Raw genomic sequence first — 26367 nt, forward strand, 5'->3', positions numbered from 1 at the left:
GTGGGGAGAGGTCACATTCTACAGGTAAAATTCATACACCACCACTGTGTGTGTGTGGGGGGAGAGGTCACTTTCTACAGGTAAAATTCATATTACCACCACTGTGTGTGTGTGTGGGGGGAGAGGTCACATTCTACAGGTAAAATTCATATTAATGCCACTGTGTGTGTGTGGGGAGAGGTCACATCTCTATAGGTAAAATTCATATCACCACCACCGGTGTGTGTGTGGGGAGAGGTTCACATTCTACAGGTAAAATTCATATCACCACCACTGTGTGTGTGGGGGGGAGAGGTCACATTCTACAGGTAAAATTCATATCACCACCACTGTGTGTGTGTGGGGGAGAGGTCACATTCCTGCAGGTAAAATTCATATTACCACCACTGTGTGTGTGTGTGTGGGGAGAGGTCACATCTCTATAGGTAAAATTCATATCACCACTACTGTGTGTGTGTGTGGGGGGGAGAGGTCACATTCTACAGGTAAAATTCATATCACCACTACTGTGTGTGTGTGGGGGGAGAGGTCACATTCTGCAGGTAAAATTCATATTACCATTACTGTGTGTGTGTGTGGCGGGAGAGGTCACATTCTACAGGTAAATTTCACTGTCAGAGTCAAAATTTGTAACAGCTACAATTCTAAATCTATTGATACAGTTGTCAATACTATTAAATAGTGCCTTTTGGCATACATCTACAAGTCATGGTGCTTTTAAGAAACACAATGTAATGTTTTTTTGGAGGAAGAGAGGGGGAGGTTCTGGCCTCTAAACATCAAGGGTGAGTAATCATTCTGAATTCATTTGTAATTTCTTCATCTGTGATTGCATTTTATTGTACTAGGACAGTGTTGCCTATCAAACTCCATTCTGATTTATAAGAAAGTTCTTATGAAAATTAAAGTTAAAGCATATTAACAGATCAGAAGGGAGATTTAGCAAAGCTGTTGTTCATTTCATGTGCATGAAAGATGGTGGAACTCGGCAGTGTTGTGCCACAAATTCGAAATAGCATTAGCACTATACGTCTTTCTCCACATTTCTTCAACAGTTAAATCTAGTGTTAGGGCTAAGTTTAGGGATTCCAAAACTGCATGTCTTGGATCTAAGTTTGTGCTAAACTATGTTGCAGTGACACAGCAAATATGATAACACATCAAGATGGACTGCCTGCAGTTCTTCCACTGTTCTGATGTAGCTCTTACACTTTGCATTTTATAGCTTGTGAATTAAGGGCTACTCATAACATTCTGTTAGTCTAAACTAAGCATTATGAGCAGTACAACTTAATTCTAGTTAATTACAATAAGGCATTTATGTTTTTCACATTCAGATATATAGTATAGTTTAAGTATATGTTTATCTATTTAGGTCTGAAGAACTAAACAGACAAAAGCAAAGAATTTTACATTGCTCAGAATGAGACCTTTGGTCAGTGGACCAAATGAATATTCATATTATTTTGGCAATGTGAAAAGAAGTTAATCATTTGCGCCTTTGTCATGAACATTTGCTACATAAATTACACTCAACTGGACAAATAACTTAAAGTTGTTAAACATTTTCTGTCTGTTCTAGTGTTTTACATGGTTCATTTCATTTCACTGGTAATTTTTTGTAACCTAACAAAGTTTTTTTATGAATGTACGTGTATTAAATATTTTTGAGTTATAAGAAAAGGTATTCATAAGAAGTCAATGTCTATATGAATATAGACACCCACAAACAGCCAAGCACAACTGGTGTTCTGTTAGGTTGTCCAGAAAGAAATGTCATTTTTGAACTGTGAATTTTGGAAAAAGTATAAACCAGTGTTGTAAAACATGCTTTAATTAAAGTAAGCATCATATGCTTCAATACACTTTTGCCAACATGTAACGCTGTTTATGTCCCTGCTGTAGAAATCGGAGTTTCTATGGTTAATGAACTCTCTGAAAGCTTCTTCTGCAGCTGCTTGAGTTTGAAAGCATTTATTGTTCAAAAAATTGTTAAAGTGTTTGAAGAAATGAAAAATCTGTAGGGGAAATGTCTGTGGAATGAGGTAGAACATTGATTTCCAATTCGTTCAGTCTTTGGAGCATCATCCTTCACAGGTCTTATAACGTTGTTTTAAATCTTCAGTCAGCTCATGCAGAACCCACTTATCTAACCTTTTCATCTTTCCAATCACACTCAGGTGGTTAGCAATGATTGATTTACTTGTGCCTAACTTTTCTGCAAGCTCACGTAGTGTTATGTGAGGGTTTGTCTCAACTTCTTACCTTAATGTGTTTTCATCTAAGGATGGCTTCCTTGCATGACCTTCATGGTTTTCAAGACTTTCATCACCATGTTGAAATCTTTGGAATCAGCACTGAACTGTATGTTCAGTAACAGATTCATGGCTGAATACCTGGTTGATAGTCCATGTAGTTTTGGTAGCTTTTCGTCCAAATTTGAAGTCGTAGAGAGAAATCGACAAAGTTCCTTCTTGTCCATGCTGCCTTGGGGTTTGTAAACTTACTGTGAGTAGAGTTGAAACTCCAGACATTTAAGACAACTTGTAAGTGCCAAACGTTGGATTAAACCAACAATAAGTTACTCAATATTCAGTCTCTTAATGTCATTGTAAGAAATTGGACATTTGTTTTTGGATAACCATATATCATTTGGTCCATTTGTTTATTTTGCCAATCAGTCAATAATTTTGAGTGTGATATCAGATTTAATCATTAATTACCATTTATAGTAGGAACTTCCAAAACTGTTGACATTGTGAAGGTTCCTACAGTACTCGGGGGTTATACGTATTGTAAAAATTAATCGAATTTTGTTGAATTTTTTTGTGGTCTTTCCACTACTGTTTTATTTCTCGCATAATACAAAATTATAAGTTCTGAACACACTCTGCTGAAATTGTAGAGATTTGGGAGGCGTGTAAAAATTTAACATATCATTAAAAAAAGAAGTTTATGTTTTATTAAACACATTAAATATAAATTTTTTTTCCTGGTGTTTTGGGTATTTCATTTTAGGTAAAACCAAAAATTCAACTACCTGCAAAATGCTTCTCTGCTTTAGAAAGAACTTTCTCTTAAATAAGGGGAAAAGTATAAGCAGAAGGCATCAGAGCCGTGTATAGACCCAAAAGAAGGACAAACTTGCAGCTGGGTTGCTGATCAACAGCTTAATGTTGTAAGTAATACTTTACGCTTTAAGCACTGAAATGTACGAAAATCACACTTCACCAAATGTTCATGCCTGTACAGTGTAATATCAATTTTCATATTCCTGTGAATTCTGATTGGTTATAATACACTTCAAATCATATTCCTGTGAATTCTGATTGGTTATAATACACTTCAAATCATATTCCTGTGAATTCTGATTGGTTATAATACACTTCAAAACATGAGCTTTGCAATGCTTCTCATTCATCTAAGTATACACATGTTCATAGGACATTTCATAAATGTTGTATTTCTTTTTAAGTCTGGTTATCCTGTTCACATGATTTGATTAATTCACCAGTAATATATTTCTGTCTAAATGAACTAAACTTTCTTCTTTGTCTAGTGTCTTTTGTTATTTATTTTGATGTGATGTGTTTTTGTTTATTGCCTTTCCTGTGGCTGGAATTGTGGTAGATCCAGATAGAGAAATTTGCACCAGCTGGTTTGGTTCACCAGGTGGTGTTTCATGGATCTCATCCTGGAGGGATGAATTTGAAAGGATATTTGAAGGTAGTATTTTTAAAAGAAGGACAGTGAAAAGCTGTATCATTCACCACTATGATATTTAGCATTAGGAAATGTGTTTCTTTCAATAATGGCTGTAGGCCATTATGTGTTCCACCATGAAAGTCATTCTAAAAGCAGGGAGAAGAAGGATCTAGGGTTATGCATTTCAGATCCTGCAGCTGCAAGGGCAGATAGTTGTATATAGTTGTATTACTCAAAATAGGTTCAGCATAAGAAGTATCCAAAGTTGTCTCTGATGTCATTTTCCATAATCTCTTTCCACTTAAAGTGGGATCCTTGATGCTGGCTACACTAGATTATGGTTTCTTTTCTGGAAATTCTTGACTTGCTAGTTCTAATGACACATAGGTAAACCATATTAAAATATCTTTCACTCATGATGTTGCATCCAATATTTTTGTTTTCCTATATTTTCTTCAGTGTTTTGTGAAATTTTGTATTCTTTCATTCTCCAACATTTTCTGGAAATTCTCACAACATATTCCTGTACTTTCAAGAAAGTTTGTGTATCAGTTCAGTGATAGTAATGTAATTTTTTCAATTTATTTTTTATTATTTGTATACAATACCCATTATATTGTGTAGTGTAATAAAGACAGCATGCCCAACACTTCCTGAGGTTAATAAAATGGTTGTAACAAATGGTTATAAGTCGTGATGTAGGAAGATGACCTGCAAACTGTTTTTTGTTTTACTGATAAAAATCATCTATATTATCAGTATTAAAAATGAAAGTACTTAAGTTCATCATAAAGTTTCTACATTTTCTAATTCTTATAATCTAAGTATATTCTGAAGACATTGTAACACGTAAGTGAGGTAGATCATGTTCATAAATGTCTTGTATTTTGACCCACTGTTAATGGAAATTTCAAAATCATGCAAAATTAAGCTACTTTTATACTCTTTGCTCAAGCTTATTCATATTGAACATAGGTTACACTATAACACATGGGATTTATTATACACTATTTTATGAATTTCAGGAATGATTTATTATCCACTTAAGTTATGGAAATTATACTCTCCTTCTATAACTTCAAGCCTCTAATATACTTATCTTTTCTTGTCAATGTACATTTTTAACACTTAGGTAAGTCAGCAATGCAGTTACTTCCTGTTAGACCACTGAAAACAGGGAACACCTTCATAAAAGAAGCTAGAAAGAAGTTCAAGTCTTGCTGAGGTGTTATTTTATATTTCTCTCAAGTTTTTCTTTCAGGGTTTAAAACAAGTACTTGTTATAAATTTATTCAGATTAGTAAATTGTGTCACTTACAAAGCCATGGATATAAGATATAAATGAGAAATGTATTTGCTTTGTGAAAGTAGTTTATTTTCCTAAATTTTCATGGCATTCAGTTGTAGTTTATGAAGGAAGATTTTATTGTAGTTTTTTGATATATTTATCTTCATCTGCTAAAGGAGGACCAATAATTTCTAGTATATTTAATATATTTAATCTGATCTTATTATGTGACCACAGTGCACCAAGACAAACTGTACACAAACAGTTCTTTGTTTAATCCAGGAATACAGATGTGAACGAAGTCAGGGTGGGTATTACATGTTCCTAGATACATAATTGATATAAAACAGTATCAGTATGCTTGAAATATTTGTTTTATACAAGTACAGTCATGTTACTTCAACCTGTTGAAAGATTTAATGGTTATTTTACAAGAACTGGAAAATGATTTTGTACAACTTTATAGTGCATTTAAGAAGTATTCACCCCATGCATAGTGTACATATTTTGTTTCTGCCTGATTCTAAAAAACGTGAAACTTTCAAATCGGAATTTATACACTTTACTACAAACTACAAAAGCTAATGAAATACTGATGTTAATGTAAGTTCGAATTTTCAAAGAAAATTAGAATATTCTCAGTTCCATGAGTATTGAACCCTTTTCTACAGCAACTGTAAATCAGTTTACGTACAGAAGATTAGTTTGAAAGGTCAGAATTAATGATCTCTGTCTGTGTGTAATCACAGTGATTTAACTTGACTTCAAGCCACTACTTGCACAGCGATAAGACAAACCAACCATGAAGACCAAGAGCTTTCCAAACAATTCAGAGATAAAGTGGTAGAGAAGTATGGAACAGGAGAAGTTTACAATAAAAAATTTCAAAGTAGCTGATAATAACTTTGAGTGTGGTGTATTTCATACCACCCAGATGAGACAGCACTTCCAAAGTGTACAGATGAGTAAGAAGTAAGCTGGTCAGGGATGCCATTATGAAACTAATGGTAACTTTGAAAGACTTGAGAAGTTCCATGTCTGAGATTCGAGTAAGTTCTCCTACATCAACAATATATCTGTTCCTTCACAAAACTGGTCTGTATGGGTGGGTGGCAAGTCTTTGTGTAGGTGAAATCGGTCATAAAAAGTTGGATGTACTTCATAACATCCAGTTACTACAAAGATCAGACCACCCTTTTAAACTAAACAGCCAGGCAAACAGGAAACTTGTATAGCCAACAGTGACTTTGAAAGATTTGCAACGTTTCATATCTGAGATGGGAGTCATTGTTCATACCTTGACAATATCCTGGTCCCTACACAGTGTTGGCCTATATGTGCAAATGACAAGAAAGAAGCCATTACTGAAAAAGAATCATCTTAAGTCTCGTATGGAGTTTGCAACAAAGAGTGTAAATGATACTACAGACATGTGGCAGAAGGTTTTGTGGTAGATTAGACACAAAAATAACTTTCTCATCTAAACATAAGTATTACTTCTGGCACAAGCCCAACACAGCATATCACCCTGTCAGGATTGAGGGAAAGATGAATGGTGCAAAATAAGGAAATTCTATTTGTGTCAGTCAAGAATGTAAAACTGGGTCAGAAATTTACATTCCAGTAAAACAATGATCCAAAGCACAAGGCCAAAGTCACACTGGTTTCAAAAGGAAAAAGAAATGAATGTCTGGAGTGACCCAGTCAAAGCCCTGACTTGAACGCAGTATCAGAATTGCAACAATTTTGTCCGGAAGAATGGCCAAGAATTGTACCATCTTGATATGTAAAGCTTTACCTATCTGGAAGGACTCATGGCAAAAATTGATGCTGAAGGTGCTTTCATTAAGTACTGACTTGGGGAACTGAATGCTTACGCTCTCAGCAAATTTCAATTTGTATCAATTCTTTGCCGACATTAAGTTTGATCATTAGAGTTTAGAATGTTTTTAATTAACTTGTTTTTAAAGGGTTATATTATTCGTATTTCATCAAAGTATGACATCATTGGTGGAGGATGAATGCTTTTGCAAGGTACTCTATTTATTTTAATTGTTATTATTATACCAGTACTTCACCCTTATCGATGGATCTTTAACAAATTTGTCATAAATGTTTGTTGGGCCTATGAGGAGATAGTTTCAAATTTACGGTTTCACATTTTGTATTCTGCTATTTTTACGGGTGTTTTGGATATTTTAAAGAAATTATATATAAAGGAAGCAACTTTTCATGTCATAAGATAACCTTTCATTAATCATAAATTTACATCAACTTCTATCCAGGGTATGGGTACCCCAGCTAGTGTACGTTATGCACTAAATTAATAGAGAGAAATAATGTCATAACATTCTGATTGTCATGCATCTTGCATTTCATTTATTATTGATATGAAATACCTTAGTGATTACGAACAAGTTAGGTTTTTGGTTCTTAAACCGCTGAATAATTTTAGTCTTGGTTAAATCTTTAGCACAAAAGATCTGAGCAGTGCCACGGTGCAGAGGAAGTTGGAAAATCACAGAACTGTCACCATCAATGATAGTTAATTCTGTAATTAACGGAAGGGATTTGTACAATTTTATATTCACAGTAGGTGTTAAATCTAAGCATTTGCTTGTTTTGTAGAGAACTGAATCTCATGTTCGTTAAGTGCATTTAACAGAAAGTATTCTTAATGAGTTATGATACTGTATTACTTTGTATTTTTCACACTATGGTGTCTGTCAACATCGGGTCCTGTGATTCAAGCACAGGAAAATGTATCAACTTGAGTTTACAATTAAGTGTCTTTAGATACATAACTTGATTTTAAAAAATGTTTATGTAATAAGTGCAACATCTTTATTTTTGAATTAACTGAGAAGAAATAAAGCTTTTAAATATTTAATATATTTAAAAGAATTATGAAATAATGTTTACAAAAAAAAGCTGCTTAAAATTCTGTAATAATAATAATAATAATAATTACAATTGATGATAACCACTTTAAAAACAATCTGGTCAGTCTTTCATTACTTCCACCTTTCAATTCTTTTTGTCACCTTTAGGCATCATGATAAACGTTTTTTCTTCTCACTGTAGTAATAATAATAATAATAATAATAATAATAAAATGTTTTAGGCCATCAGGACTTTAAAGTCACACACATGGTAACTTCGTCCAGGCTTAGCTTTCTTTCTTCTTTTTTAAATAATGGTATAAATACTTTATTATTATGGCATGACAATAGAAAGATTTAAAGTGACTTCTTCTATTTGAACAGAAATCTACTATTTTTTCAAAATTTAAAAGTCCTACAAATGTAATACAATGAGTTTTCAAACTTCCTTAATTTTAATTCAGTCTGAGGTATTTAGTTTTACATATAATTTGTGAATAAAATTTTAACAATGCATTATATATGTAAAAATGGCTGGTATGGGTTTCTCAGAAAGTTCTACATAAAGGCACGAACAATGTTTCAACCTTCTTCGCTCATTGTCAGGTTCGCAAAGAAAGAAAGAGGTAACTGACCGATAGCTGACCATGACCGAAGAAGGTGAAAATGTTGTTCACTCCTGTACATAGAATTTTCTCAACCCATATCGGCCGTTTTTATATATATATTTTTCTCTACAAGTGGATTTTCTCGTCATCACAGACTTAACAATACATTAGTTTGTTAGGAATTGTAGGAACAAACTTGACCAGTGCTTTGTACTTGTATTAATTAGTTTTTTCTTTGTTAAGTAAGTTTTTTTATTTTTCTTTCTAATGTTGAAATCTTCGCTGACTTGTTATATAATAGCATCTGTGAGATGTTTAACCAGATATCTTAAGGTCATAAATATATGCTAATCTTATTACATAGGTAAAAGATACATATCACACACTATATGAGCATTACAGAAATCTGTACACCTAACTGGTTAAAATTGCTCTTGGTTTTGGCTTTTCTCTTGTCATTGACCCCAGTAGTCAGAGAATACAGAAATAATAATCTGGATGGTTTTGTTAACACCAATAGTTTGTAAAAAAAAATTTAGTGTTTAAAAAATATACTTGTTCTTGTTTTCTTCTGTTGATATTAAATTTATTGTTCTATTAAAAAATCCTGAACCTCCACTTGATGGAAACTTCTGGGTTTTATGTTGGATGTCAGTATAACTGAGTACCACAGTTAGCACAGGTGGTACTTAAACTACCACATAATGTACCTGAAAGTGCAGAAAACTGATTTTTTTGCTATCACAGGTTATCAAACATGTGCTAAAAACATACATTCTAATTAGTTAAAATTATTATTTTCCATGCATGATAAAAGATGAGACAAAAAAGTAGAGTTATAACCACATCATTCAAATTAGTATGAGCAACTTGCTGAGAATGTTTTATTGTGTTTGCTGCTGAAATTCTTATTAGCATGGCCAGGTGGTTAAGACATTCTACTCGTAATTCTAGGAGCACGGGTTCGAATCCTTGTCACACCAAACATGCTTGCCCTTTCAGCTGTGGGAGCTTTATAATGTGATGGTCAATCCCTTTACTCTTTGGTAAAAGAGTAGCGCAAGAGTTGGCAGTGAGTGGTGATGACTAGTTGTCTTCCCTCTCATCTTACGCTGCTAAATTAGGGACAGCTAGTGCAGATAACCCTTGTGTAGCTTGGAACAAAATTCAAAAACAAACCAAACACTGTGCAGCTGTAACTGATAGAAGTGAGTGAGGTGTGAAATTGTTTGTGAACATTTCAATGACTTACCATTGATGACTTTCTAACTTAGAGGTTTTCAATTATGACATATACAAGTTAAATGTGGTTTATCTTTGATTTGAAAAATGAATACCAGAGAGATGTCTTATGCATTTAACCTAATCACTACATCCTGGGTCTTCTGAACTTGAACAACATTCCTGGTTGTATATCCTTTTACATAATCATTACAAATTTATATCCATTCATGTAATTGTCAAGTAGAAAACCTGGATCAACATTTAGTAGCTATAATCTGATATTTTCTGCGGTCCATCTGGACCCATACTATCAACAACCATCACTATACACAGATTTTTAAACTTTTTTTTTTCACTTCATAGGCTGTTATAGAGAATAATCCATCACTATAGCACAGTATCATCTGATCTGCTTGCTTATAACATCAGTGTAGCAAGTGTGTATGTGTATGTCATTCCCCATCAAATATTTTTTATGATGCTGGCTTATAATGACCTATTTTATACAAACTTTGTTTGATAATTGTTGTAAATAACCTGTCTATTGAATTTTCATTCTATATCCTACTGTAAGGATACATTTGTGTTGGGCAGATCCAGGATGACCTACAATGTCACTTTCAGTTTTATTTGAGTATTACAGTATTGTGATAATATTATCATTTATTCACCAATGCAAGAGAATAATACATCTGGTATTTGTTGTTACACTATTGATATAAGGAATTGTTTGATACTGCTAATGTGCATACTGAAAACAGTGCAATGTTTTTATTTATCAACATATTTCCTGTAGATTACATGGTTTCTTTTGTTGTTGTTCACATTGGATGCTAACCATAATGAAAGTTGTAATGCAGTTGGATTCTGAATTCCAATCCATTGCTTAAACTAATGGTAATTTTGTACTGGAGTCCAACCAAGTTGCAGGTGCTTCATAACATAATTTTGCAAAAGCATACTGATGATGGGAAAATTGAAATACTGGCCACTTTTATTCTTATATGATGTACACCAGTGGTTCCCAACCTTTTATGCTCTGCACCCCTAAAAAATTTTAATATGTTCTAGCACCCCTCACAGTAATTATTTATTTAAAATAAAGGTGCAGGTGGCCAAAACAAATGTTATTTCGCACCCCTGGTTGAAAACCACTGATGTACACTGATTTTTAAATTTCAGAGTTATAAGGGATTGGTTAGTTGTTTTGAAAATGTGTAAGCCATCTTTAATCACATTACAATAGAAAATACAGAAGCAATATTTCATTCAATGTTATATTTCAAAGATTAAACACTGTTATAGGTATGTAAGTTTGGTTACAATTTCTTATTTAAGTATGTTATTAAATTACCTTTTAGAACCCAAAATAGTTTAGGATTGTTCAGCAATCCAAAATGAACAATTAGTAATGGTCAGTAAGCAGGCCTTTAAAGGTTATGAACTCTCATTTTATCTCCTCTAACTTCTTAGATTTCAGGGTGAAAAAAAAGTCCAAAATAGAAAAAGTCCTCAGAATGTACCATTATGAAGGTGTAGTCTGAAAGTTATAACATGAATAAATCAGTGCAAATCAAACTTAAAGATTTGCAAAAATAACTTCACCAGTTACAGAACATTGTGTTATTTTCACGTGAGATTTAGATGTTCCTGTCTTTGATTTTTTAGGTCAAGATACTAAAGATAACTGTGAATATATTCTTGTAATAAAAATACTTTATGTGTTACATATCCTGTGAAAATATTAAAGAAGGCTACATGTTCCAGTAACTCAAGAAACAATTATTCAAGATTTACCAATGATTTCTTAAGAATGTATTGTTACATTGAAAATGATAAACCTCTTCTAAACATTTGTCATGGAGTTTGTGTGGTGAAACTACTGTTTTCTCAATCTATGATAATAATAGTTTATGTATAAAGCACAGTTTGCATCACATATTTAAAAATAAAAAAAAATGGATCCTATGAACAATAACACATTTCCTGTGTTTTTTTTTTGTTTTTTTAATAGATCGAAGGATGTTCTTGAAAGAGCTCAGTGAGCTTCGACATTTTAAACATGGTTTCATTAAACTGAAGTGTTTAATTTCAAAAAATATGAAAATGTAATTCTAACCTTCATTGTTATAATTTTTCAGTGTTATTAAATTTTTGTAAGCATCATTATGCTGTCAGTATTTCATTCTTCTGAATAATAATGCATTATAGTTTTAAAAACAACTACTAATAGTGACAATGTACATTTGCAAATATAGTTTCTTTGAATATTGATAGTCTGTAAATAGTTTTACTTGACGATGATATGTACGTTGTTGTTTGGGCTGAAAACACTTTTTATAGATGAACAACGTTTCGACCTTCTTCGGTCATCGTCAGGTTCGTTCAGGTTTTTTGTGAACCTGACGATGACCGAAGAAGGTCGAAACGTTGTTCGCTCTTCAATGTAAAGTGTTTTCTCAGCCCAAACGAGCCGTTTTTGCATATAAATTTCTCAACAAGTGGGTTTCTCGTCATCACTGATTATTTTACTTGACGATTCGTAAGGTAGACATGCTTGAACTTGCAACAGTTATATTCTAGTTTTCATTCTCAGTTTTCTAGTGAAAGTCTTAAATTAATGTAATTTTAAGTCTTCTGGTGAAGTTTATGAAGTGAAATAAATCTTCAAATGAAAAACAATAGGACTAAGAAAGGAGAAAGGAAGACCTAATTGAACCCTTTCACTGTGCATTATGTCGGTTGTTTCAAGGATGCAAAGATGTTCTTGCTTGATGCAATATTTTTTTAAACACCCAGATCTTGATGCTGACGCGTGAAAGTAACAGTAGAGGGATGTGGTTTTTAGGTAGCTACAGAATAAAATCGAATTTCACAGTCACCACTTACAAATATTTGTTTGGATATGTCCGAAAGCGGCAGAAAAATAGGTTATGGGAGAGTAAGTCGTGATGGCGAGAAACCCACTTGAAATAAAAATGTATCTTAGAATGGGTGGTTTTGGCTTTAATAGAGGAAGTGTTAATACCCGTAGCAGCTGTTCTGAGATACAAGTTAAGAGAAAGGTTTTAAAGGAGAAATTTGGGAACTAGCTGCCTTCCCTCTAGTGTTACACTGCAAAATTAGGGACGGCTAGCGCAGATGGCTCTCATTGTAACCTTGCGCGAAATTCAAAAACAAACACACTCGAATTTGTAATTTAAGGCTGTACTGTTTTTTTAATTAAAAAGGGTTCGCTACTAAAAATTAAATGGAAGGCTAAAATCTTTTTGGATTTTTTTATTATGCTATATCCAGGTTTGTTTAACCTGTGAAAGAGGAATCAAAATGTTTCATCGTAAATACAGTAAATATTTCACTCATATGAATATGACATGTGAAGAATAACTTACAATGAGTAAAAGTGTTACAATCTATACGTGTGTAATGTTGGTGTCTTCTAACTTCAATTTAAAAAGTCTCCTTTTGTTTTCAAAACTTTGAGTGACTACTCTGATTTCTAAATTGATTTGCATTCTCTTCATATTCACACACGTCTTCTGAACTGACCAGAATGTCCAGCACTCTGCTGTATTCTCTTCATATTCACACACGTCTTCTGTACTGACCAGAATGTCCAGCACTCTGCTGTATTCTCTTCATATTCACACACGTCTTCTGTACTGACCAGAATGTCCAACACTTTGCTGTATTCTCTTCATATTCACACACGTTTTCTGTAGTGATCAGAATGTTCAAGATTCAGATAATCAGAAAATTAACTTTCGAAGGTACAGTAACCGATTCTTTATAATAGAATAAAATTTTAAATAAAAATACACGTTTCACAACGAGAACATGGCATATACTTGGACTACAAAGGAGGGCTTGATTATAATCTTTATTGATGTAATTTTTAAATGTGATACTGAAAAAGACCGGGCATGGCCAGGTGGTTAAGACACTCGACTTGTAATCCGAGGGTTGCGGGTTCAAATCCTCGTCACACCAAACATGCTTGCCTTTTCAGCCGTAGGGGCGTTATAAAGTTATAGACAATCCCACCATTCGTTGGTAAGAGTTGGCGGTAGGTGGTGATGACTAGCTGCCTTCCCTCTAATCTTACACTTGTTAAATTAGGGACGACTAGCGCAGATAGCCTTCGTGTAGCTTTGTGCGAAATTCAAAACAAACCAAATACTAAGAAACTGGAGTTATTAAAAACTTATTTTTCAATAAACGTTACTAAATCTAATAATTAAAAACATTATAGTTTATATCGCAGAGCTCTGTATATTGAACCATTTTGATGTCGTGAGTCGCACATAACTACAGAGCACTATCCGAACACTTTTCCCGTGCAGCACTACGAATACTAAGATTAAGAAAAAACATTCGCCCGTAGGGCGGCATCTATGTAAATTTAAATAATATTTAAAAATACTTTCTCATATCCACTGTTCTCGTAACTTCTGTCCGTATTATCCCACCTCAGGTCAATGTATTTTGTCATCATCATTAGCTTGTTAATAGAATTATCGTTTTCACATTACAGTAACTTAGGTGGTTTCTCCTAAGGGACTTCTGAGCAGAATTATCTACTGAAATTGCAAGATTTACTATCTGATGCTGTCTTTTGTACCAATTCGCAATACTGTCAACTTTTATCCTTCGTGGCTTTTGTTGCTTTTCGGAACGATCAATCAAAGCTGCTACTTGAAGACCTTGTTACATTAGAATCAAACTTTGGATCAAGTTTGTACCACACTGAACATTAACTTATTTGACATCGTCAAAGTCGAGAATGTAAGATCAGACAAAGGTCCTTGTGCACTATTGTAGTCTTTTAAGTATATGCAACTGAAGGCATTTCATTTGCTCGAGGAAACAAACAAGAGTGGCTTGACTCCAAAAAAAAAAAAATTAGTTACATGATACCGGTTGAAAGTGTTTATTATGATATAATTTAGAACTTCTGATTTATTTACACATTTATATTGTTAACATAGTTGAAAGGAAACCAAGGACATTCTACTGATACCATGTCTTTTCGTGTAATCTTGTCTACCCTTGAACTTTATACCATTTTCTCCCAATATTAGTCTCTGTCACCTGAATTCAATATATGACTTGTATTATTAGTTCAAAAGGAAACACACAGAATAAAATATTAAGGATGAAAGGAAATTATGTAATGATTTTACATGGAAATAAAAAAAAATCACGTTTGAGTTTATTCAAGTGCAAATTATATTAAGATACATGCTACAGGTATCGTAGCAATCTAATAAATTAACAGCGACATTAAGATTTTATATACATTGCTACATGACTATCAGCTCAGTGAAATCCGACACCAAATTGAAGGGTAATATGACCTATGAAACAAGTTTGTCTTATTTCTGTCTCTTGACATTTACAATATACAAATTAAGATACTTTAATTGTAGTCTAATTGGTCTCACAGGATATTAACGTAGTAAACAAGATAAAAGACAGTATTAATGGCTTTATTTCTCTGTGTAACTATTACGTTACTACATCCTGGGTCTTCTGAACTTGAACAACATTCTTGGTTGTATATCCTTTTACATAATCGTTACAAATTTATATCCATTCATGTAATTGTCAAGTAGAAAACCTGGATCAACATTTAGTAGCTATAATATGATATTTTTCTGCGGTCCATATGGACCTATACTATCATTGACCATCACTATACACAGATTTTTAAACTTTCTTTTTTCATTTCATAGGCTGTTATAGAGAATAATCCATCACTATAGCACAGCATCATCTGGTCTGCTTGCTTATAACATCAGTGTAGCAAGTGTGTATGTGTATGTCATTCCCCATCAAATATTTTTTATGATGCTGGCTTATAATGACCTATTTTATACAAACTTTGTTTGATAATTGTTGTAAATAACCTGTCTATTGAATTTTCATTCTATATCCTACTGTAAGGATACATTTGTGTTGGGCAGATCCAGGATGACCTACAATGTCACTTTCAGTTTTATTTGAGTATTACAGTATTGTGATAATATTATCATTTATTCACCAATGCAAGAGAATAATACATCTGGTATTTGTTGTTACACTATTGATATAAGGAATTGTTTAATACTGCTAATGTGTATACTGAAAAACAGTGCAATGTTTTTATTTATCAACATATTTCCTGTAGATTACATGGTTTCTTTTGTTGTTGTTCACATTGGATGCTAACCATAATAAAAGTTGTAATGCAGTTGGATTCTGAATTCCAATCCATTGCTTAAACTAATGGTAATTTTGTACTGGAGTCCAACCAAGTTGCAGGTGCTTCATAACATAATTTTGCACAAGCATACTGATGATGGGAAAATTGAAATACTGGCCAATTTTATTCTTATATGATGTATACCAGTGGTTCCCAACCTTTTTTATTCTCTGCACCCCTAAAAAATTTTAATATGTTCTAGCACCCCTCACAGTAATTATTTATTTAAGAATAAAGGTGCAGGTGGCCAAAACAAATGTTATTTCGCACCCCTGGTTGAAAACCACTGATGTACACTGATTTTAAATTTCAGAGTTATAAGGGATTGGTTAGTTGTTTTGAAAATGTGTAAGCCATCTTTAGTCACATTACAATAGAAAATACAGAAGCAATATTTCATTCAATGTTATATTTCAAAGATTAAACACTGTTATAGGTATGTAAGTTTGGTTACAATTTCTTATTTAAGTATGTTATTAAATTACTTTTTAGAAACCAAAAAGGTTTAGGATTGTTCAGCAATCAAAAATGAACAATTAGTAATGGTTAGTAAGCAGGCCTTTAAAGATAATGAACTCTCATTTTTATCTTTACTTTTTTAGATTTCAGGGTGAAAAAAAAAGTCCAAAATAGAAAAAGTCCTCAGAATGTACCATTATGAAGGTGTAGTCTGAAAGTTATAACATGAATAAATCAGTGCAAATCAAACTTAAAGATTTGCAAAAATAACTTCACCAGTTACAGAACATTGTGTTATTTTCACGTGAGATTTAGATGTTCCTGTCTTTGATTTTTTAGGTCAAGATACTAAAGATAACTGTGAATATATTCTTGTAATAAAAATACTTTATGTGTTACATATCTTGTGAAAATATTAAAGAAGGCTACATGTTCCAGTAACTCAAGAAACAATTATTCAAGATTTACCAATGATTTCTTAAGAATGTATTGTTACATTGAAAATGATAAACCTCTTCTAAACATTTGTCATGGTGTTTGTGTGGTGAAACTACTGTTTTCTCAATCTATGATAATAATAGTTTATGTATAAAGCACAGTTTGCATCACATATTTAAAAATAAAAAAAAAATGGATCCTACGAACAATAACACATTTCCTGTGTTTTTTTGTTTTTTTAATAGATCGAAGGATGCTCTTGAAAGAGCTCAGTGAGCTTCGACATTTTAAACATGGTTCCATTAAACTGAAGTGTTTAATTTCAAAAAATATGAAAATGTAATTCTAACCTTCATTGTTATAATTTGTCAGTGTTATTAAATTTTTGTAAGCATCATTATGCTGTCAGTATTTCATTCTTCTGAATAATAATGCATTATAGTTTTAAAAACAACTACTAATAGTGACAATGTACATTTGCAAATATAGTTTCTTTGAATATTGATGGTCTGTAAATAGTTTTACTTGACGATTCGTAAGGTAGACATGCTTGAACTTGCAACAGTTATATTCTAGTTTTCATTCTCAGTTTTCTAGTGAAAGTCTTAAATTAATGTAATTTTAAGTCTTCTGGTGAAGTTTATGAAGTGAAATAAATCTTCAACTGAAAAACAATAGGACTAAGAAAGGAGAAAGGAAGACTTAATTGAACCCTTTCACTGTGCATTATGTCGGTTGTTTCAAGGATGCAAAGATGTTCTTGCTTGATGCAATATTTTTTTAAACACCCAGATCTTGATGCTGACGTGTGAAAGTAACAGTAGAGGGATGTGGTTTTTAGGTAGCTACAGAATAAAATCGAATTTCACAGTCACCACTTACAAATATTTGTTTGGATATGTCCGAAAGCGGCAGAAAAATAGGTTATGGGAGAGTAAGTCGTGATGGCGAGAAACCCACTTGAAATAAAAATGTATCTTAGAATGGGTGGTTTTGGTATTAACACTTCCTCTATTAAAGCAGGGAACAATGTTTCGACCTTCCTAGGGCATCTTCAGGTTATTCTCTGCTTTAATAGTAAAAGTGTTAATACCCGTAGCAGCTGTTCTGAGATACAAGTTAAGAGAAAGGTTTTAAAGGAGAAATTTGGGAACTAGCTGCCTTCCCTCTAGTGTTACACTGCAAAATTAGGGACGGCTAGCGCAGATGGCTCTCATTGTAACCTTGCGCGAAATTCAAAAACAAACAGACACTCGAATTTGTAATTTAAGGCTGTACTGTTTTTTTAATTAAAAAGGGTTCGCTACTAAAAATTAAATGGAAGGCTAAAATCTTTTTGGATTTTTTTTATTATGCTATATCCAGATTTGTTTAACCTGTGAAAGAGGAATCAAAATGTTTCATCGTAAATACAGTAAATATTTCACTCATATGAATATGGCATGCGAAGAACAAATTACAATGAGTAAAAGTGTTACAATCTATACGTGTATAATGTTGGTGTCTTCTAACTTCAATTTACAAAGTCTCCTTTTGTTTTCAAAACTTTGAGTGACTACTCTGATTTCTAAATTGATTTGCATTCTCTTCATATTCACACACGTCTTCTATACTGATTAAAATGTCCAGCACTCTGCTGTATTCTCTTCATATCCACACACGTCTTCTGTACTTACCAGAATGTCCAGCACTTTGCTGTATTCTCTTCATATTCACACACGTCTTCTATACTGACTAAAATGTCCAGCACTCTGCTGTATTCTCTTCATATTCACACACGTCTTCTGTACTGACCAGAATGTCCAGCACTCTGCTGTATTCTCTTCATATTCACACACGTCTTCTGTACTTACCAGAATGTCCAGCACTTTGCTGTATTCTCTTCATATTCACACACGTCTTCTGTACTGACCAGAATGTCCAACACTTTGCTGTATTCTCTTCATATTCACACACGTCTTCTGTAGTGATCAGAATGTTCAAGATTCAGATAATCAGAAAAATAACTTTCGAAGGTACAGTAACCGATTCTTTATAATAGAATAAAATTTTAAATAAAAATACAAGTTTCACAACGAGAACATGGCATTTACTTGGACTACAAAGGAGGGCTTGATTATAATCTTTATTGATGTAATTTTTAAATGTGATACTGAAAAAGGCCGGGGATGGCCAGGTGGTTAAGACACTCGACTTGTAATCCGAGGGTCGCGGGTTCAAATCCTCGTCACACCAAACATGCTTGCCTTTTCAGCCGTAGGGGCGTTATAAAGTTATAGACAATCCCACCATTCGTTGGTAAGAGTTGGCGGTAGGTGGTGATGACTAGCTGCCTTCCCTCTAATCTTACACTTGTTAAATTAGGGACGACTAGCGCAGATAGCCTTCGTGTAGCTTTGTGCGAAATTCAAAACAAACCAAATACTAAGAAACTGGAGTTATTAAAAACTTATTTTTCAATAAACGTTACTAAATCTAATACATAAAAACATTATAGTTTATATCGCAGAGCTCTGTATATTGAACCATTTTGATGTCGTGAGTCGCACATAACTACAGAGCACTATCCGAACACTTTTCCCGTGCAGCACTACGAATACTAAGATTAAGAAAAAACATTCGCCCGTAGGGCGGCATCTATGTTAATTTAAATAATATTTAAAAATCCTTTCTCATATCCACTGTTCTCGTAACTTCTGTCCGTATTATCCCACCTCAGGTCAATGTATTTTGTCATCATCATTAGCTTGTTAATAGAATTATCGTTTTCTCATTACAGTAACTTAGGTGGTTTCTCCTTGATATCTACCAGTGAACTGTGTGAATTAGTTAAAAAGTTCAAAATCAGAAAGTGCGCCGTAATTCGAAATGGTTGAAAAGTAACTTACTTCCATTTCCAACACTCTTCTGCCGGAGCACTCTCCTTATCACTAAAGTAGGGACTTCTGAGCAGAATTATCTACTGAAATTGCAAGATTTATTATCTGATGCTGTCTTTTGTACCAATTCACAATACTGTCAACTTTTATCCTTCGTGGCTTTTGTTGCTTTTCGGAACGATCAATCAAAGCTGCTACTTGAAGACCTTGTTACATTAGAATCAAACTTTGGATCAAGTTTGTACCACACTGAACATTAACTTATTTGACATCGTCAAAGTCGAGAATGTAAGATCAGACAAAAGTCCTTGTGCACTATTGTAGTCTTTTAAATATATGCAACTGAAGGCATTTTATTTGCTCGAGGAAACAAACAAGAGTGGCTTGACTCCAAAAAAAAAAAAAAAAAATAGTTACATGATACCGGTTGAAAGTGTTTATTATGATATAATTTAGAACTTCTGATTTATTTACACATTAATATTGTTAACATAGTTGAAAGTAAACCAAGGACATTCTACTGATACCATGTCTTCTCGTGTAATCTTGTCTACCCTTAAACTTTATACCATTTTCTCCCAATATTAGTCTCTGTCACCTGAATTCAATATATGACTTGTATTATTAGTTCAAAGGGAAACACACAGAATAAAATATTAAGGATGAAAGGAAATTATGTAATGATTTTACATGCAAATAAAAAAACATCACGTTTGAGATTATTCAAATGCAAATTATATTAAGATACATGCTACAGGTATCGTAGCAATCTAATAAATTAACAGCGACATTAAGATTTTATAAACATTGCTACATGACTATCCGCTCAGTGAAATCCGACACCAAATTGAAGAGTAATATGACCTATGAAACAAGTTTGTCTTATTTCTGTCTCTTGACATTTACAATATACACATTAAGATACTTTAATTGTAGTCTAATTGGTCTTACAGGATATTAACGCAGTAAACAAGATATAAGACAGTATTAATGGCTTTATTTTTCTGTGTAACTATTACGTACAAAATGTGAACTAATTTCCATATTTCTTTAGAAGTACCAACTCGGGTATATCTCTACGCATTTTATATAACCAATAATCTTTGAATAAGAGAAACTATTTTCCATCGCTTTACAGTTTCAATATTAATGTACTACAATACTAATATAATCAAAATTAAATTTCAATTTATAATTAACTCAAGAGCTTTATTATAATTAATCTAAAAATATCGATAACTAACACAATGTAACACAAATTTTATTCCTGGATAGTATGTGTTATTTCTTAATGGCTTATATTGTTAAAGCATAGAAAATGGCCATTATTCCCTTTAAACTTTGCTTTTGTAACCCGGATAAAGAAATTTAGAAATTAACCTATTTTCTATGTAAAAACGGGCAGATTTGCACATTTCCATTTACATAAGGTCTGAATAAACAACATATGAATTAAGATTTACGTGTATTTTTACTAAAGTTATACAAAAATATTTAGAAGTGAGTAGTTTTTCGAGATTTGTGACTAAAATCATTTTCATGAATCAGCCCGCAAATATAGTCTCCCATCATGTTTTCGTTATGTGTTCCTAAAGCGAAGTTTAAAGAGGAAAATAAGTCTTTTCTATTTACTTTAGGCATAAGTAATGGGGAAATAACACTTTCTGTCCAGGAATAAGAAAAAGTATTTTTTTTTCATAGTATAATTAATTTTATTTCATTAAAAAATACACTATATAATAACTTTTAGTAAAATATGCCTGTTACAAACTGTTTCATGTTATCAATAAATGGTGTTACACTTTAGCTCGCCAGCGGCTTATCTGCGGAATCACACCGCTAAAAACCGGGTTTCATACCTGTGGTGAATAGATCACAGCCAGCCCATTGTGTCGCATTGTACGTAATTCTAAACAAACAAAAAGTTGTTTTATAATTCATTAATTTACTTTATTATACTTGGATAAGTTCTTCCCTCTATTATGGTCGCTCGCTGGTACAGCGGAAAGTCTACGGATTTACAACACTAAAATTGAGAGGTTCGATTTCCCGCGGTGGACTAAGTAGATAATCTAATGTGACTTTGCTATAAGAAAAACACATCCTATATTAAAAGTGCTTAATTATTCAAAAGGGCGTCAAATAATTCTTAACATCTAGACGCTTAACATTTTTTTCCAAACAAATAGATTTAGATGAACAAGTGTCAATGTCTTTTGCTAAATTCTTAAGATGTAATTTTTACCTTACATTTTTATTTTTTGAAATCCTAAATATTGTACTCTACTCTGCCATTTTGCAACCATTTACCTAATATTAAGAATGTGTCATTTAAAATCGTTTTTATTCGCACTACTTTTACTTTTTTAAAATCAAATAAGCATTTTTAGTTATAATAAAGATATGTTTTTTGAAATTAAAAAAAATATTCTTTATTATAAATTTTACTTCTTAATCAGTAAGGCTCTGCTATGGCCAGGTGGTTAAGGCACTTGATTTGTAATCTGAGGGTCGCGGGTTTGAATCTCCGTCATACGAAATATGTTCGTCCTTTCAGCCGTGGGGGCTTTATAATATGACGGTCAATCCCACTATTCGCTGGTAAAAGAGTAGCTCAAGAGTTCGTGGATGGTGATGACTAGCTGTCTTCCCTCTAGTCTTAAATTGCTAAATTAGGGACGGCTAGCGCAGATAACCCTCGTGTAGCTAACCTTGCGCGGAATTCAAAAGAAACAAACAAAATCTAAGGATACGTAAATATTTTGTATGAAACTTTGAATATTTTTCCAGCATTAATGAGATGGAACAGCAATAGATCTTCGGATTTAAAATGTTAAAATCAAGGGTTTGATTCTCCTCAGTGAACAGAGCAGAAACCCTATGTGGTTTTGCTATAAGAAAACACACACACTTTAAATTAGCATTGATTTCAAAGACAAATACTGAGTTGACCTGAAAGTCTAGTCACTCTGTGTTTTTTAACTAGTATTTCTCACATTTTAAGAAATCATAATAAAACTTTGTCGTTATAGGAAGAAAGCTCACTCCTCTAAGGTTAAGATATGCTATAGTGTGATCTCAAAGATGTAGCTGCGCAAAGTCAGGACTATCTTTCTAACGCTTTCTCTGGCCGACCTGAAAATTGAGAAACATTGGACCCAAGTCGGTTGTAATCATATTAAAACTGACACCCAGAATTACTTCCTTAATCCTTTGGCTGAGGAAACGATCTTTTCTCTCCAAAATATATGTATGTATGTATGTACTCCTTAACACTTTAGACGTTTTCCTTTTGTTTTCCTCCAAATCACCCCCAAAATGCCAAAACGTAAGAAATCCAGCCTCTCCAAAACCAAGATATGAACAAAAATCGTGACACTGTAGCAACTAGAGCAAATTAAGTACCATAACCAGAGACAAGACCAACATATTGCTGTTGCAAGGACAAGAAAAATTAACCATGTCTGGAAAAAGGTGTTTCAAGTCACCAACTCGAGATACATTACTAGTCCAGGGTGCCAAAAGGCACTATGTCAGTTACTTGCCAACAAAGGGAAGAAAAATCTAAGAGAATATGCTGTAGAAAAGTAAATGTCAAGTTTAGGTCAAACCCCCCTCGAGCTACTAAAATCATGTGGTCGAACCCCTGAGACAAAGCACTTTCTGGCTAACATCAGGAAGTACAATTCTTACTTTAAAACGATTTATTTTGGTGCATCACAGGAGATAGTTGAGCCAGGTGTCCATCTTCGAATTTAAACGTCATGTATGTCATCGAATCAGATTTATTCAGCCATTGCCTGGCAAAGAGCGCAAGTTCATTGAATATGAAGGTCAACAAGTCAACCAGTGACGCAACAATGTTTCTCGAGTCCAACTAGATATACCAACACTGTTAATTGATCAGAAATGTCAAATATTTAGCTCAACAAGACACTTCAAATGATTACCAGGTGTTAATCAATGCAAACAAGGTCGCTAGGGGGTGAGTATTCATTTGCCCAATCTGTGATGAATTCGCTTTTGTTATGGTAGATGAAGAGCATAGCAGAAGCGACAGTGTTTTTTGATACCAAGATAACACCATCAAACGAATTTTCTGAGGCAAAATAGAGCCGGTGCCTAACATAATCTCATGATGATGTGGCACAGTCAAAATGTGTACCACTTCCACATTTTAAAATTTATCAAAGCAGCAGGTCAAGCTCATCTCCTCAAAGGATTTCGTTCCTTCATGATCTCAGACAGACAGAGAAAGTGGAAACTACATTTTAAGTTGCACCAACCTTTCTCACTAGCATGTTGTGGATGAATACACCAAAACTGAGAGTGGGTGCCTTTGTTTCTTTCAATTCAAATAAAACCGCCTGCGTGTAGAACAGTAATTTCTTCTTGGGGATGTTGTCAATGTCGATATAATTACCATATGTTCAAAATAAGGAGATATTCGTTAGTTTGGCTTCATCCTTCACAGGTGGACCAAGATACATGAAAGGACCCAAGATGCGATGTCCTATATTAGAAAATATAGCAGGCCCGATTTTTTCATCACCTTCACTTGAAATTCAAAATGAAAGGAGTTTAAAGTTGAACTTAATCAAAACCAAATGCCAACAGAGAGTCATGACGTCATTGCCAGAGTGTTTAAATTTAAAATTAATGAACTGATGAGGATGATCACTACAAAGGATTGTGGTGTCCTTAAAAAGACAAGATACAATTTGTATTCCACTGAGTGGCTAAAACGTGGCCTTCCTCATGCTCACATTTTGGTATGGTTGAGGGAAAAGATACACGGAAGTGAGATTGACACATATCTTCAGTGCTGAGCTATTTAATCTTGAGAAAGACCCTGGCCTGTCTGATGTGGTCTACAAGCAAATGGTTCACAACCCATGTGATGAACTAAATCAAATTCAACCCGTATGCAAGACTATAAATGCATCAAGAAGTATCATAGAAACTTCTTGCAAAACATGCAGACAAGAATGATGGCTATCCTCTCTATCATCACAAAAATCGTGAAGCTAGTGCTTTAAAAACAACGCTCAGACTTGGAACAACTTTTAAAATGCAAATTGACAACTGATGGATTGAGGCTCACTTCAATTTGAAATTCTATGCAATCTTTTAAAATACATCAACAAAAGATCTGACATGGCTGTTTTTACCTTGCAAAAAGAGGGGGAAGTATGGATGAATTTCGATTTTTTCATGTGAAGATGCATCATGTCTAAAATCATCATTGTACTTCAGGAGAAGAACTGGAGCAAAGAGTGTTCCCAAATATGTAATAACATTTCCAAGACATTATCTAACCACGGGAGAGGGCTATTCTGGATCCAAAAAATTATGCTGTTGACAGGATAATTTCCAAGTTGTTGCAGAAATTAACTGGAGAAACAAGTAGTACAAATCCATAGCCTCATTGTTGGATACTGATAATACTGTTCACTATGTAGTTGAATACTCAATTACCTGTAACTCTCAGGGTCGTCAGTATCTTCTTCTTCAACCTTACCCATGCAAAAGTCCTTCCCTTCTGACAATTATTTCTCTGGATGTTTATTTTATATTAGTAGGCGAAGCTTAATCAACAGGGGGCGACGTAGTGGTAAAAATGCCCATAAAAACCGCAAAAATGAAAATTTGTATTTCGTTATGACGAGTAATCCACTTGAAGTAAAAATGTATCTCAAGACGGCCGGTATGGGTATTAAAACTTTTATTAACTAAAGTACAGAACAACGTTTCGACCTTCTCAGGTTTGCCAAACTCTCTCCTTGTTAGCCTGAAGATGACCTAAGAAGTTCGAAATGTCGTTCTGTACTTTATTTTAATAAAAGTTTCAATAACAATACCGGCCGTTTTGAGATACAAATTTGTATTTGTCTTTCCATGGACCACCCAATGAACCTCGATATCGAGTTTGGTAAAGATACATCTAGAGAAAGACAAGTAGTGATAACAAATGCCCATAAGATTAGCAAAACGTAAAACTAAAATGTTTTATGTACCCTCGCATGGGTCAAATGAAGCTCCATATCATTTTTACACAGTTTCTGAAACTTATCTTAAAGCACAAAATAATAGGTTTCAGTTTCAGTTCTTAAGTTAGTATAAACGATTGAAACTGTCGCCAGTATTTGTTATAGTTAAGATTTATAACAAAAAATAAGGAATAGTAAATTTTCATAAGATAAACATAAACTTCTGAAGAATTAAATGTAATATTAAAAATGAAAGAATAAATATTTAGAGAAGAACTTTGGTTTACCTAAAGAGAATTAGACACTTTGTGATCTTGCCTGGATTCTTTCATTGCAACAAAAAATAATAAGAAAATGTGTAAAAATCAACTTATGTCATTTAAAAAAATTATATGATCTGAAAAGCAAGAAGTTAAAACTTTTATTGATGTATTACAGTACTGAGCAAAAGAGTTAGAACAAAAATAAATTTAGATTTCAAGTTACTTTCAAAGAACAATGGAAAATAAATCCTGGGTGAAACATCTTCATATTTAGTACAAGAGAAACTCAACGGAAGTGCTTGAGTTCAGCAAACAGTTCATATTTTGTGTCTCCCTTTTGCTTTAATAACTGCAAAAATTCTTTCAGGCATTATTGTAACATATTTA

At 33.4% G+C, this 26367-nt stretch overlaps 2 protein-coding genes across 2 annotated transcripts in view; both read left to right on the forward strand.

The window, feature by feature from the left end:
* The window catches only part of LOC143238984 (protein turtle-like), a 574376-nt gene that overhangs the window by 116910 nt on the left and 431099 nt on the right, over nt 1-26367 (forward strand). The gene's annotated exons all lie outside the window — the stretch shown is intronic.
* Nucleotides 24335-26367, forward strand: part of LOC143239768 (uncharacterized) — a 198664-nt gene continuing 196631 nt past the window's right edge. Inside the window, exon 1 of the mRNA XM_076481250.1 lies at nt 24335-24527. Coding sequence (XP_076337365.1) covers nt 24335-24527 — 193 coding nt within the window. The remainder of the gene's footprint in view (nt 24528-26367) is intronic.

The sequence above is a fragment of the Tachypleus tridentatus genome, chromosome 13 (assembly GCF_004210375.1).
Source record: "Tachypleus tridentatus isolate NWPU-2018 chromosome 13, ASM421037v1, whole genome shotgun sequence".
In the NCBI taxonomy this organism is placed as follows: Eukaryota; Metazoa; Arthropoda; class Merostomata; order Xiphosura; family Limulidae; genus Tachypleus; species Tachypleus tridentatus.